The 14,885-nt window shown below is 53.1% G+C and overlaps 4 protein-coding genes across 4 annotated transcripts; 2 read left to right on the top strand and 2 right to left on the bottom strand.

The window, feature by feature from the left end:
- Nucleotides 1-4,450: 4,450 nt before the first annotated feature.
- On the bottom strand, nucleotides 4,451-6,942 carry NCS57_01249400 (C2 domain-containing protein; the record flags this gene model as incomplete). The annotated part of the gene is made up of 5 exons (XM_053062167.1): nucleotides 4,451-4,811; nucleotides 4,967-6,256; nucleotides 6,304-6,608; nucleotides 6,658-6,795; nucleotides 6,841-6,942. The coding sequence occupies 5 exons, from the start codon at nucleotides 6,940-6,942 to the stop codon at nucleotides 4,451-4,453; spliced, it is 2,196 nt and encodes a 731-aa protein (XP_052908695.1).
- Nucleotides 6,943-9,422: 2,480 nt separating this feature from the next.
- NCS57_01249300 (uncharacterized protein) lies at nucleotides 9,423-11,145 on the top strand (the record flags this gene model as incomplete). The annotated part of the gene is made up of 4 exons (XM_053062166.1): nucleotides 9,423-9,674; nucleotides 9,727-9,852; nucleotides 9,906-10,671; nucleotides 10,721-11,145. The coding sequence occupies 4 exons, from the start codon at nucleotides 9,423-9,425 to the stop codon at nucleotides 11,143-11,145; spliced, it is 1,569 nt and encodes a 522-aa protein (XP_052908694.1).
- Nucleotides 11,146-11,847: 702 nt separating this feature from the next.
- NCS57_01249200 (RRNA 2'-O-methyltransferase fibrillarin) lies at nucleotides 11,848-13,055 on the bottom strand (the record flags this gene model as incomplete). Its single annotated transcript, XM_053062165.1, has 5 exons — nucleotides 11,848-11,906; nucleotides 11,957-12,620; nucleotides 12,687-12,757; nucleotides 12,813-12,860; nucleotides 12,929-13,055. The coding sequence occupies 5 exons, from the start codon at nucleotides 13,053-13,055 to the stop codon at nucleotides 11,848-11,850; spliced, it is 969 nt and encodes a 322-aa protein (XP_052908693.1).
- Nucleotides 13,056-13,740: 685 nt separating this feature from the next.
- Nucleotides 13,741-14,684, top strand: NCS57_01249100 (60S ribosomal protein L17; the record flags this gene model as incomplete). The annotated part of the gene is made up of 4 exons (XM_053062164.1): nucleotides 13,741-13,743; nucleotides 13,947-14,160; nucleotides 14,289-14,476; nucleotides 14,529-14,684. 4 exons carry the CDS (start codon nucleotides 13,741-13,743, stop codon nucleotides 14,682-14,684), a joined length of 561 nt encoding a protein of 186 aa, XP_052908692.1.
- Between the last annotated feature and the right edge of the window lie 201 nt (nucleotides 14,685-14,885).

Here is a 14,885-nt window from a genome sequence, read left to right as displayed (position 1 = left end):
TCCATATCAAGCAAATCTTCTCTTTTCCCCCTTCAATGACGGCGGATGATCTAATGATTTGCCGATCCAGTGACCGGACGCCTGCCACCGGGCGTTGGACGGCCCTGACGCTCCCGTCATGTGATTGGCCACCCTGTTTATCAATCAACCACTCACCGACCGCCGCTTTGTCGTGGCACGTCCAGTCAAGGCAGGACAAATCATTGTCTGCTAAACTCCTCGGTACATGCCCTCGGCAGTACCCACAAAACGTCACCAGGTCTCGGCGCAAATCAAGAGGCAGCACCAAAAATGGGGAAGGGAAGGGGAAGCCCTCACGAGGAGTTTTGCCAACACAGACAGACAGGAATTGCTCCTCCATTCGGCTTCTCTTTCCTAGCTCTTGTGCATCTTCTGGTCAGCAGGACAACTCTCTCTTTTGTTTCCTCGCAACGTGACCTACCACCGTCAGCAGAAGAAAGGAATATCCGCCGCCACTAACCGCCACCGTCAATGTCCAACATTTTACCAAGTAAACAATTCCTTTTTTTTTTCATCAGTAAAAAAATGCGCAAATCGTACCTACCGGCCCGCCCGAGGGTGATGAGCGATCCTACACTGCACCAGTCTTCGTTCACGTGCTTTACCGTAACCGGACTACCGGTATGGACGGTGCCCTGTCTACACAGTAAGGCGCCCGGCTATCGGCCACGGTCTTCTAGCCCAGCAGCCCGCCAGAGCTCAGGCGTTTCGTGGTTGTCAGCACTGTAACACGATGCTAGATAGACGCACACCTCCCGCAGTATCAGCGAATTTCCATCCATTGTGTAAAAGGCACACGTGGGTCGCACAGGCTAATCGAGTCTCGTTCCGGTGCGCCTTCGGAGACCAATCCTTGCTGTCGATTAATCAATCAATTGGCAAGCAACGACTCCTTATTTCACGGTTTCATCCTGTTCTGTTGGGCAGCGGTGAGTCTCTCCATGAGGCTCTGCCAGAAGGAAAAAGGGACACCATGTCACCCATCATCACAATCATGGTCTCTCCAAGGGGAAAACCCGCAGGGGTTCGGTCGGGTCCATCAACCGACCACTAACCGTCTCCGTTTCCGAGTCAAGGCGTGCTCAGGTCAGGCCACTCGCGGCAGTCTCACGTCCCGGCTAGCCTCACGGTTTTCGAAGGCGCCGTCTATTCCCGCGATTGTGGCCTTTTCTTTGCTCCCAACAACCGGAAGCCCTTGATCCTTTTACCCCTGATGCTCACCGAGTCCCCAATGACGAGGCAGGGAAAAGTCAAAGTCAGCTCACTGTCTCGTCACCGGCACGGGGACGTAATTCAACGGGTAGGTTATCCGTGTATGAATCCATGGATGTATAAGGCACAGCCGCGACCTACCTACAGGACAGGCAGGTCTCCATCCGGGGTCCAGGAAAAGAAAGAAAGGCCTTGGCCCGGATCAGCTCCGGTCCCCGAACCGAGCCTTTCCGCGGGCGCCCCGGGGAAAAGGGAATCCCAGCGCGGGCCTTCGATAAGGGCGACATTCCGTATCGCGGGCTCTGCAGCAGCATCTCCGGCTCTTGTTCGAATCCATCGAATCGAGCACTACTGTCCTTGCCGGTGCAAGCGTCCTTTGCCTCCCCCACCTCCATCCTCCCCGCATTCTCTATCTCCCACTCTCGGTTTCTGGTCCTGCGTCCGATCACCCTCCTTTCGCTTTCCGAACCCGAGCCGATGCTTCTTCATGTTGGTGTGGGATACTGGAACCTGTCACTTTTGCCATTTCATTGCCCCAAAACAGCAGTTCTCTCCTCCTTACCCCATCTTTGACGTGCTGGGCATCTACAAGCACTCAGGATGACACATGCGGGCATTGCTTCCGACCACATGTCATCATCTGATCCATTCATGCTACTGTTTACAGCAGCCAGGTGCTTCCCTGGATGTACCTCATCGCTGTGGCAGTAAATTAGTAAAAGTTTGAACAGGCAAAATATCGCTCATTCACCATGGAAGAGCTGGCCGGCTTGACCTTGAAATCCATTAAAAGCTTTCGATGTTGGTGCAGACTGCTAAGCTGGACTATGTCGTCGATTCGACCCACCCTTAACATAGTTGAGGGGAGGTCTTGAAGGCCTCCAGTAAACCAGCCAGTAACTTCCCCAAGCCCATGCACGTCTTAGGGTAAAGAGAGCTGGTGCGACTCCACTAAAGAATTTGGACAGTCTCCACGGGGTTCGAAGCAGACTAAGATGGGTATATCACCAGTGGCCCCGAGTTGTGGTATAGGTTATCTCCAGACCAGTTGATGAGTGCGGCTGTGCCTACTTTTCGAGACACTCTTGCAGTAATGATGTTAGTTTGACGAATGTATTTTCTGGGTAATCATTGAGTTTCGTGCTTGAGTTGACATATCAGAGTCTTGAATATGGCAGGTGTTGGATCCCAAGATCACAGCTGCACTATTAATTCCAGGATCATCCAAGCCCAGCGGTTGACGAAACAACCCTGCGATCGACACCAGAACCACATTAACTCACAAAAAGAAACAAAGGGAAATTCGGCCAAACTTAACGAGCCAATGGTTGTCGTTTCCAATACCCAAATAATTAACTTGCAGTAGAGCAACATCCGCTTCAAGCCAATGAGCTCGCTACCGCGACCATGTCACAAGAACTTGGCTGGAACTCACTCACGAGTCAAGGTAGACAAAATCAAGCACCAGAAATCTTCCAACCTGCCTACACCTAGTCCACATGCAAAGAAAATGTGTGCCTATTTAGAAAAAAAAAACGAATATTACCTTGAGCACCCAGACATTGACACAGTAGACCGAAGTCTTTGCCACGGTGAGCTTCCTGGCTAGCCACGGAAGAGGATCCCAGATTCGACATGCACTCCTTTCGAGTTGGAGTCCAGGCATGTAAACTAAACACGCCAAACCTTGCTACTCCCGGCTGCATGGATGGGAAACAATTTGAATCCCGGCTTCATGACATACAGGAGACTATGTTAACTAACATGCTAGTCCTTGGTAGTCTGTTCGACTACTCCCAGCTTGGAATATGAGCCGGGCAGTGAAGTACGTCCGAGGCTACTGGGCTCATGTCGCCATTGACCAAGTGCAACATGATTCTTCAGATAGCCAAGTGCTTCACCTTCTGTCCCCTTCTTCATTGACATCCTAAAAGATTTGGGTATCGAAAGCCGCTCGGAGATCGATTGGGCGGCAGACAAAGAAGTGTATCTCCGAGATCTAAAGTCTTGTCGTCTCCAGCTGCTGACCGAAATGTGCGCCGAGCTGTGGAAAAGATTCGGGATTGAGCAAACCGAGGACCCAATCCTTGGCAGACGACTCAAAAACGAAGCCGCTGGGAACATCCCCGTAATCAAGTCGCAAGCTCCAGTACAAAACGGGCGGAGCCTTGTTCTTGTTGGCATCCATCTCGTCCACACCCCCCTTGGGTCAGGTTCTCTTTTGCGTTTGCCCCATCGCCAGCGCCCGGGCGTTCTTTCCTCTTTCCCCAGGGTTCCAGTCGGTGGGCCCTGACCAATCGCATGCCTCAATTGACTCGTCTTCCTCAGCCTTGACCACCCAATTGTTTTATCAGATGCAAAGACTGGAAAAATCTTATCAATCCAATCTAATCTCGGACCTCCTCCCTGTTTCTGCTGGCTGGATGATGAGCTGCAACCTATTAATGACGACGATCCCCGTACAGTAGGGACACGTAGGCCCACCGATCTCGGAACCTGGCTCACCGTGACTCGTCTGGGATTTTTTTCGCCCAGTATTTCCTTTTGGTCTCAAAAACCAACAGCCTGTTGAGTTGCCTCGCCGGCGCTTCTGCAGCTCTGCATATAGCCATGCTGCAGCTGCGTTGTTAGGGGCGCGGCATTGGAGAGTATTGCATCCGGGGAATGCAGTCAGATAATGCCTTTCAACGCTGCCTGTGTGAGCTGGCCTGTGTCATCTCTGCGCCTCCCTGATTTACCTGTTACCCAGCCCAGGGTCAGTCAGCTTCAAGGATACCTTTCACCGACAAGCTCAGTGTTACGTCGTCCAAGGCCGCCGTCTGTTTGAGCAAGGTTAATCGAAATTGACTGCCTTTTTCAACACCCTCGACATGTCCACAGAAAAACGACGCCGGCCTCAGTCCCGGCCCAGGCCCATGGGTCAGGCAGTAAGCCACGATCTGATAAGATGGATGGAATTTTTCTTTTGTGGAGAGACGGCGCGGCTCCTCCAAGTACCGACCCCTTTGCCAGGCAGGGGTGTCTCCTGTCAAGAAATTCCCCTAGTGCAGCTATTCGATCGCTTGAGCTCTGTCTTTTTGTGGTACCCGTTGTGTACCAACCATGTACTCTTTTCTTCCTTGAATCCTCCCTGGTCAAAAGTCATGGCGTTGGGCAAACCGGACCTGAGCCACCGCTTCTTGGCTCCCTGTCATCGCAGACGCCGTCTTGTTGCCCCTTACCAGACCTGAAAATCCATCTGATGCACCCGAGCTTGCCCGTCGTCGCTCTGTTGCCGTTCCAGCCATTGTCGCTGTTGCTGCCGTTGCGCCGCCGTCGCCTTGGTCTCTGCCGCCTGCCGCTCCTCATCCTCGTTCACATCTAGGTATTGTAACCTTATGCGGATCGACCCCGTTTTCTTTCCATCGCGCCATAGGCTCTGCCATTCATCCAGGTCCGGAAGCCGGCCTTTTAGCACCAACTCACAAAGGTCAATGTGCAGTTCACCAATGAGCTCCAGCATCTGGTCTCCCCACACCGAGAGCCTCATGTGATAGAACATTGGTGAATTGTGCACTTCAAAGCGGAACTCTTCGTTCCTAGACCAACATTAGTAACCATGTGCCATTCAATCTTCCAGAAGAGCCAGGGTGGTAGGGCAGCCGGCTCCAGTCCGATCCAGCAGAAATGACAATGCAGAACCGGGGACCTCCACCGTCCGAGCGACTCGGCATCCTCAACTTAATTGACTCACCAGATCGGCTTTGGCGTCGCTCTCCTCACAAGCTGGCTTCGCTGGACATTGTGCCCGTAACAAAGCACGCAGGTCACACCCAGTTTGTCGTCATCAAAGTCTGCTTCCCTAACAGATACGATCAGACGCTTTGGTCCTCGGCTGGCAGACATGAGCCCCTGCTGCAAGCCCGAACTTGTGTTGGCCGGCACAGAGGTTGGTCGATCCGGGCCTAGAAGTTCCGTTGATGACAGCTTGTTTCGTCTACTGCCCGCTAGTACCTGGCTAGCTAGAGAACCAACCATGCCATCCGTTGTTTGCCGGGTGCGTCTCAATGCTGCCAGCGTTGCTGGCCGCGGAATACTCGAGTCGTATCCGGAATCAAGGCTGCTCAATCCCGAGGTCGATTTCAGCGGAGAAACGCAATCAAAGGGATCGACTGCCTGGTCTCGAGCCGAGTGTTTGGTAATAGGGATTGGCGTAGCTGCCCGGTCCTGCATCACCTCCCTCGGCACGAGATTGCGGGACTTGACGTATCCCACAAATTGCGTTGCTGGATGATCTGGTAGCAAGTCCCACAAAACGACGGGCACAGACAGCAGCAGAAGTGTTGAGTAACTGCGATAGACGCCCTCAACACTCACGTACTTTGCCAAAAGTGGAAACTGCTTCAGCCATCGAGCGCAGCTCGCGGCATCGAGCACCTGGTCCTCCTCCAGCGCAACTGTTAGGAGAACATGTGGAGCCGCTCTCTGTCCCTTATCGTCCACCGCCATTAGGGCCTGGATGCGGTCCTCACTCGAGACGTAACTGTCTGACTGCACCTTCTCTGAGAGGTTTCCGGGAATGGATCCGGGTACGGCTTGAGATGATGAGAGAGAATAAGACTCTTCTTCAAACATGCGGCCCAAGGTAATGGAGGCGGTATGCGGGTCGGGCGTTGAGACGATGTAAGCTGGTGTTTTCTTCGACTCAACCAATGCTCCCTGAGATGACCGGTGAGGCGGCGCATGCTTGAGTCGAGTCAGGATCTCACTATGCAGCATGGCGGCGGAGAAAGGGAGCTGCGAGGCCCACTCCTTCATCACTTCGATCAATGTATGAGTGAACGACTGCGCCCCGGGGCGTGGTGTCCATGTTTCGAACCCACAGGCTGCGATTGTTTCTTTGATGTTGGTCGGCCGCTCAGTAAGCGGAGCCGCACTGGCACCAGCACAGCAGTCGAGGAGCAGGAGGACGTCGCACTTTGCCATTTCGAACAAGGTCTGGATGGCAGACCATTCTACCGTTGCATAAGTCTTGTCCCGTTTGCTATGCAACAGTTAGCTCTTGCCATTGATGATGGATTTTTCTCTTACCAAGACCAGGTCGACTGTCTAGCTTTGTTGATGACTCCATGTCCACCATAGTATACGATCAAAAGAGTGTCCTCGTTCTCGTGCTCTTCGACGAACCTCAAAGCTTTGAGGTTGAGTTTCCGGTGGGAGTTTTGACTTGGAATGAGAAACTGCTCAGTCGAAAACCCATACAGGTCACGGAAGATCTTGTGTAACTCGTTGAGTTCCCATTCCACTTCGAGTTCGTCTTCCTCCCATCGAATCAACAGCACCTCGACCCCCTTGTATCGAGAATAGGCAGAGTTGGGAAACGCCCTCTTCGCGGACTGATACATGTAAGTAATCTATTTTTCTTGAAATCAAAGCTGCCATTACCGATTGGAGATCTTCAACAAAGCGTTCGAGGTGGTCCATGTGATGGTGCGACCTTGTAGTATCGTGAGTCGTGGGAGCGGGAAGACAGACGTTGGAAGTGAGGGATAGCGAAGTGTGCGAGGATGCATCGGAAGCCTGCTGCTCGAGTGAGAGGCGAGACAATACAGATGCTCACAGCCTTACCACAAATGGACTTGGGCTTGAAGTGCTACCAGTCACAGAGCTCTGGAAGCCCTGAGCATCTGGCTCTTCGAACTTCGCACCGAGCCCCTGGAAATCCGACATTTTCAGAGTTTTGGATAAGGAGTGGGCAAGTCAAGTGACGTCGGGAGAATAAAGAGGAGTTCTGGTAAGACACATGTAGAGGTGCATGCTCTCACATATAAACCCGCCATCCTCAACACTTAGGTAGGCAATGATAACAGCCACCTCGATTATCACAGCCCCTGAAGGAAAGAGAAAATTTTGCACTCTGCAGCTGGTTCCCTCTCATTTTTCCCAGTGTTGATCATCCTCGCAACGCAGCCAAGCACCGCCCGATTGGCCTTGCAGTCGACATACGTTGATTCGGTTGCCTTTCTTGAGGTGGTCCCATTATCTGGCAAGGCAGACACAGGTGATCATGAACTCGAGTCAGCCAAAGAGGAGGCTCAGAGGATCTTTGATAGCAGGGTTCCCCAAGCATGATGCGAAAACTTTTTCGACAACGGGCGTCTGGGGTAAGCATTGGCAGATATGATTGGTGTCTGGAGATTGCTTTGGGTTGAAACTGCAGATGTGCCAGGAACCGTGTGGGGGTACAGCGGGATGAGAACGGATCGGATCGTGGAACAGTCATGCCAAGCGGGCGAACCGTTCAGCATTGTTCGCCTGGGTTGTGTTACCTGAGTTGATGGGGCTTGCTGCAGCTAGCATTTGGACTTGAGAAGTCATCAGACTTGTTGACTGTCTGATACGAGATCTGGCTGGAAAATGACGAAGGTGAGTGGTCAGAACCAACTGTGTTGTCCTTCGATACTGAAACTTCGATCATGACTAGAATTTGAGGCCTCGCAATGCCGCCCTGAAAAACTTGTCGACAATCTGCACTTGATGATCATAAGGCATCGAAGCTTATGTATCATGAAGCATACGTGTAATGAGGCTAATCAAACGAGCCTCTCGTGATGGTGGCCCGACGAGGAAGTGGAAAAACTCGAGCGGTGAGGTTTGGGGCTTAGGTCTGGGCCTTTCTCAACACGAACTGAGACAGCTGCTGGCATTTGGTATCCGGGGCAGAGTTTTCAAGTTGAATCAAATATTGGACTAGACGCTTGCCATCTGGTGACGTTGTTTGCTGATGTCGGTGGGCAACCATGATGTAAATGCCATCGGCTCTCGAACAGTAACTGCTGACAACGGCGAGCTCTTGAAGGGTGATTCAGGAGCGATTGCGGTAACAGTGGGCGCCACAAACTTGTTGCGTCCAGTGCGTCGCAATGGATCCTGCAGGGAGCTGGATCAAGTCTCATGTCTGAGGCTGGGGGCTGCCGCACTGCCGAGGGGTTCTAGGAGGAGAGCCAACCGCATGGCTGGCTGGAGCGTTGAAGGCGCACAAGCCGGCAAGCTGAGGGGTCAGAGGTGGTAATCAGGAGCTGTGCGGCCTGTCGTTGGTCGCAAGGTAGATCCAAATGTCCCAGACGCGCAGACCTCTGACGGAAGACGATGTTTCCGCTGCTGGACAATGGCGCTAGTGAATGGAAGGCCTGACTTCCGAGAGACTAGAGGGCAGCTGGAGGAATTCGCGATTGGCACCAAATACGGATTCGCGCTGAAGGATTGCCATGTTACCGACATGGATCTCGACCAGTCTGTGCATATTGAGGTCGGTGAGGCGTCTGTTGGTGTTTCTTGGACAATTCTGCTGGTTTTCTAGATGCATTTGGTGAAGTTTCTGCCCTTCGGGGTCGCTCCTTCCTCTGAAAACGGCACTTGGTGATTCCAAGGCAGGTGCCGATGTGTAAGCAGATCGCCTCCCGTCTGACGAAAAGCATGGCCTTTTTTCACCCGTCTAACGCATCTCGTCAAGACAACTGTTCATCAATCCCATCTTTCATTCCATCGGCAATCAAGATCGTCGTAGATAGGGCGGGCAATCCTGCATGTACTTTGTACGCCATGGTACGACGTTCACACGCTACCTGTACCCCAGCGGCAGGCTAAGATCCGGAGGTGGCACATCCCGAGCGCTGTTCTGGGAACCAATTTGTTTCAGACGGCACCACACAGACGGACTTCCAACAAATCCTCCGTCAGCATGGAGCGTGCTCCGGAGCATCGAAGCCTTCTACAGGTTGGTCTCAAAAAGCAGGCCGTCCCTCGCGCACTTGATGGCTCCCGTGATGTAACTTGAGGTCATCTGTACGGCTTGGTGCAGTTGCTCTACCTCTACCCTTTCAGCCCTGCCCTACACAACCAACTCGATCCTTCTCTCCGATTGGGATCGGGTATTTTCCTGTCTCGTGCTGTGTTATTAGCCACGAGTCTCGCCGAACCGGTCGATCCTTGACGAATCATTGGGTTTCACTAGGGCCCTTTCCTGACGCTGCAGAGACACGGTCTAATACACGACACTGCCCTGCCCTGTTGTCGGATACGGAGACGACTTATAACCCGCTACGACCACGGGTTACTTTGTCAATCTAGAAAACGCCAAATCTTTGAAGGGTCTTTGATTTCCACGGATCCTTCCATCTTTTTAATCCATCACCACCCGATTTCCCTCCATGTCGTCGACCGTCATGGAAAACGTATCGAGCCTCCTCGCTTCACCTATAAGCGTCGATGTCCAATTACCTCAAGTTGTCACTGGAGGGAAGCGTGCCAGCTATTACCTCACCATCGCCATCGTCCTCCTAGCCGTATGGTTGATACGGTCAAGAAGAAAACCTTCGGAACTAGAGTTCCCCTTCTACAAAGCCCCCAAGACGAAATGGATCTTCGATGCCGAGACGTTGATCAAGGATAGTTACACAAAGGTTTGTTGGAAAAGAGTATGACGTTACACCACACGTGCTTATACTGTGTTAGTTCCGCGATCGAGTATACCAGATCAAGGCCACCGAGGGAGTACAAGTATTGGTACCAGCACGGCTTGTTGGCGAGCTCAAGGTGTTACCAGAGGATGTCCTGAGTGCCACCGAAGCTGTATCAGATGTAATATCTACCCCCATGCAGCCACGCCATAACGAATACTGATCCTTCAGCAGGCTCTCCAAACCAAGTACACCAAGTTCACACCCGGCCACAATGGCGACATGCTCGCGCTGTTAGTGCGGACAAAGCTGACGCAGAACCTCACCCGAGTCATGCCTCAGTTGAAGCAAGAGTTGGAATACATTCTTGCCACTGAGTTCCCATCTTGCGAGGACTGGACGCCAGTGAAATGGCAGCCCTTCGGCCTCCGCGCCGTCGCCCGTATGAGTGGCAGAGCCTTTGTCGGACCCTCCATCAGCCGAGATGAGAAGTGGATGAACACTACCATCAATTTTGCTATTCATGTCTTCACGGCCTGCGTGAAGCTTCAGCTCTTCCCCGAATGGGCTCGACCCATTGGCCAACATTTTGTTTCGGAACTGGGCCAGATTCGCAACGATATCAAGACGGCCAAGGGGATGCTCTTACCCATCCTCGAGGAGCGGCTACGAGACATGGACATGCCTGGATGTGAGGATGCCCCAGACGATATGATCCAGTGGCTCATTGAAGGGCTGCCCGAAGAGGAGAAGGCCGACGTTACGGTTCAGGCCGAACTGCAGTTAATTCTTGCCGCGGCATCCATCCACTCGACCAACAACCTGCTCTGCGAATGCCTCTGCGACTTGGCAGCATACCCCGAGGTGCAAGAGGAGCTACGCGAAGAGGCGTATCGTATTCTAGAAGTGGAGAAGGGGTGGGAGAAAAAGGAGAACATGGCCAAGCTGAAGAAGATGGACAGTTTCATGAGGGAAGTCCAGCGCCTTCGTGGAAACATCAGTGAGTTTCAAGTTCTGCCTCATATTTCCGCTTAGCTAACCAAACTCAGCATCCTTCATCCGAAAAGTCATGAAACCGATCTCACTCTCCGACGGCACCCAGCTTCCCCCTGGAACCAAGGTGCTCGCTCCCCAAGCTGGCATCTCCGTTGATGAGAGATATTTCCCCAACCCCGAACGCTTCGATGCCCTGCGTTTTTACAATCTTCGCCAGGAATCGGATGAGGCCAGCAACCGATGGCAATTCACATCCCTCAACGACACAAACATCAATTTTGGCGCAGGAAAGCATGCTTGTCCTGGGCGCTTCTTTGCTGGCAATGAGATCAAGCTTGTGCTGGCACATTTGCTGATCAACTACGACATTCGTCTCAAGAAGGGCGAGGATCGCCCAATGCCCATGGCGATGGTCATGACCAAGGCGCCTTCTCCAGATGCAGAGCTTGAGTTTCGACGCCGGTCACTGGCAGTATGAGCGGAACAGAAATAGACCTTGATGACACTAGTATATACCCTGTTGCTGTAGATAGATAAACATCACGATAATAGATGAATACATGAACAAATGAGCTTAAACGGCTCCCAGCCCTATCAATCTATGTTCCGTTGATTCTAATAACAGCGTCACTCTCAACACAATACTCCATTGCAGTCATTTGACTTTGAGGTAAACTGTCAAAACATTACAAATTGCATTCCTAAACTATCCTCTATAAACAAGACACAACACAGGGACGCCAGGCGTGGCCATCGTATGGGGTATCATGAAGTCGTAGGCCGGGCAGACGTGTACCAGACTGCTTGCTTGGCCACATAAGCATCCATCGTCTGTCTGATCCCGTGCCATATTCGTCTCCGATCGCTCAATCAAGGACGTCCCCCCGGGGTGGCGTTGGTGCTAATTGTTGTGATCAACTGTTTATAGATTTCTTGGAGCCGTGAAACACCAAAAAAATGATTTGGGACAACATTTGATATGTATACAGATCCAACCCACCCGGAACGCCCCTCGCCGTTTGTTGAAGAAAAGCCGTCAACCATTTTTCCCTGATGCAAGCTGAAGACGCGCAAGAAATGTCTACCGGGGATCGTGAGAAACCTGGGAAACCGCATGACAAAGCAGACCATCTCTTCTCATCTTGATTCCAAGCGAAAACTCCGTAGCCGCCAAGGTCATTTAGGACTTGTAGCGCTGGTACTCGCCGGCAACCAAACAATGGTCACGCTCGAAGGGTTCTGAGGACATGTTAGTCGAGCTTCATGACTGCTGTGAGAGAAAAACTTACCCAGGGTGAGCTGGAACTTGGGCTTGATGGACTCCGCTCGCATCTTCTGGACCTCGTTGGCAAAGACCTCGGCGGCAGGCGCAGTGCTGTCGATACAGTTGGCCTTGATGGAGATGAGGACACCACCGCCAACCTTGAGGAACCAGTTGGCGTTCATGGCGACAATACGGGCCTGGTCGGGCTGGGCAACATCGGCAAAGATGACATCGACCATGGGGACAATCATGCGGTAGCGGGCAGGCTGACGGGCGTCCTCGACAATGGGGACAACGTTGGGTCGCTTGGAAGCCATGGTGATGAGATCACGGCCGGATCGCGAAGAGAACTCGACGGCGTAGACGTAGCCGGTGGGACCGACAAGGTCGGCGACGTGGGAGACGGAGGTACCAGAGGCACCACCGAGGTAGAGGACGCGGGAGCCGGGCTTGATGTAGATCTCATCGGCACCACCAGCGATGGCAGCGCAAAGCTTGCTTCGGAAGGGGTTCCACATGCGGTACTCGATCTTGGTGGTGGTGGTGGTACCATCGTCGTTCTGGACCGTCTCGTCGACAGAGATGCGCTTCTCGCCGTAGACGGACTCGCCAGGGGTCAGGTTGCGAGTCGCAAGACCATCCTCCTTACCGCCGCGGACGACAAAGACACCGGGGTGGCGGTGAGGCTCCTAGATAAGGTGTTAGATCGCAAAACTTTCAACTTTGATAAAGGCCGGGATCGCGTCTCAACGTACAACAATGACCTTGGCACCGCCCTTCTGGCCAGGCTTGCCACCGAAGCCGCCGCGACCGCCGCCACGACCACCTTTTCAGATTGTCAGTTTCCATTCAAGAGTGTAGATAGTAGGAGTCATTCATACCTCGAGCACCACCGCGGGGACCGCCACGGGGAGCACCACGGCCACCACCTTTTGCGAACAGTCAGTCTCGACATTCAGAACACGACAGCGACGCGCGAAAGCGCAATTCTTCTTACCTCGGCCACCTCGCGCACCGCCACGGCCACCGAAGCCGCCGCGATCACCACCGAAACCACCACGGCCTCCTCCGCGAGCGCCGCCACGGCCACCACGGGCGCCTCCTCGAGGGGTGAAAGGTGCCATGATATCGGATTGATTTGAAGTTCCCTGGGGGAGAATTGAAAGGGACTGAAGAAACTAGGGACGACAGAGAGCCGTGTTCGAGGAGGAATCCAAGCGAGGAGTGATCGTCGAGAGAAGGCGGACGTGGATCAGAGTCCAATCTTGTCTTTTGTGTAGCCTTGCCTGGGGGAACGCTGGGCGTTTGGGGGACTTGTCGAGAAAGAATTTTTTGAAGCTCTTGAAGCTTAGATCCACTTTGCTGCAGCAAGTTTCTCCGGTTCCGAGAGTGGGGAGTGGCTCCGGGGATGGGACGGACGAGGCAAGGTGTAAAGCTAGAAATCACGTGCAGGTGGATGGCAGAGTCAGGTGATCGGGTGCACATCAGTCTGAATTTGATATTCCCTTTGTGCAAGACACAGGAAGAGATAAAAATATTCCAAACTCATTCTGAAGGTTAAATAGAGTCTAGGTACTCTTTTTAGACTCTTTCAGAATTTTTGCGATTTTATTACGATTTACTACGTCTTTTTTCGCACCTTACACCAGCAGGGCAGCCAAACCCTAAGACCTCTCACCACCCAAATTGAGTAAGCGAGTTTGTGGTCCCTCCCGACCTGTTAGGGCAAAAGTTCAGAATTTCTCAACTTCAGCCCGCCCGAACCCACGTCGTCGTCGATAACCGTCACTCACCACCCAAGTCGCCGAGATGGTGAGTACCAATGCGCCCCCCGTCGATCGCGATGAATAGAAAGAGGAGGAATACACGCGCGAGACGGCACGAATTGTTGCTTCCGACGACCATGTCGTCGGGAGCGAGTTTTCGTGCTGTGTGCTAGCAGCGTCCTTTTTTCTCGTGATGGGAAGATTTTTGGAACATGCCACGGCTGACTGGCTTTTTTCTTCGCAACACAGGTTCGATACGCTGCCACCGAGATTCAGTCCTCGAAGTCGGCCCGCGCCCGCGGTGCCTACCTCCGAGTGTCCTTCAAGAACACTCGCGAGACCGCCCAGGCCATCAACGGCTGGAAGCTTCAGCGCGCTGTTGCTTTCCTCGAGAACGTTAAGGAGCACAAGGAGGCCGTCCCCATGCGACGATATGCCGGCAGCACTGGCCGAACCGCCCAAGGTACGACCCTCGAGATTCCCCCCGCATGCGAAGCAGTTTGGACGAGATGGAGAGATGGAGAGTGTGAATCATGGGATCACGTCTCGGTCATTACGTTGGGAACAAGATGCTGATGGATTTTCCAACAGGAAAGCAGTTCGGTGTCTCCAAGGCTCGATGGCCCGTCAAGTCCGCCGAGTTCCTCCTCGGCCTCCTCAAGAACGCCGAGTCCAACGCTGATGCCAAGGGTCTCGACACCGGTGCCCTGATCGTCAAGCACATCCAGGTCAACCAGGCCCCCAAGCAGCGACGACGGACGTACCGTGCCCACGGTCGTGTATGTTAACCTCAAGCCAGATGACATGTTTGTCAAGTACTGACCAAGACAGATCAACCCCTACATGTCCAACCCCTGCCACATCGAGCTCATCCTCACCGAGGCTGAGGAGGTCGTCCAGAAGTCCGATGCCGTCGCCGAGCGTGACCAGCACCTCAGCTCGCGACAGCGCGGTGCCCGTCTCCGCAAGGCCATCACCGCCGCTTAAGTAGAGGTCTTCCAATTTCCTCTTGGGAGCTCTCAATAGACAAAAATTGTTAAGCGCTGGTCGAGACTGGTTATTTCGGGGAACCTCTTGTGACGTGAACAAGGCACAACACAAAGCACTCCACAATGTTTTAAGGGTTTTTGCGGGGGCGGTTCGTGGCTTTTCATCTCCTGGTGTATGGCAGGCTACGGTGAGCATGGC

The sequence above is a fragment of the Fusarium keratoplasticum genome, chromosome 10 (assembly GCF_025433545.1).
Source record: "Fusarium keratoplasticum isolate Fu6.1 chromosome 10, whole genome shotgun sequence".
In the NCBI taxonomy this organism is placed as follows: domain Eukaryota; kingdom Fungi; phylum Ascomycota; class Sordariomycetes; order Hypocreales; family Nectriaceae; genus Fusarium; species Fusarium keratoplasticum.
This window is presented reverse-complemented; position numbering and strand designations above follow the sequence as displayed.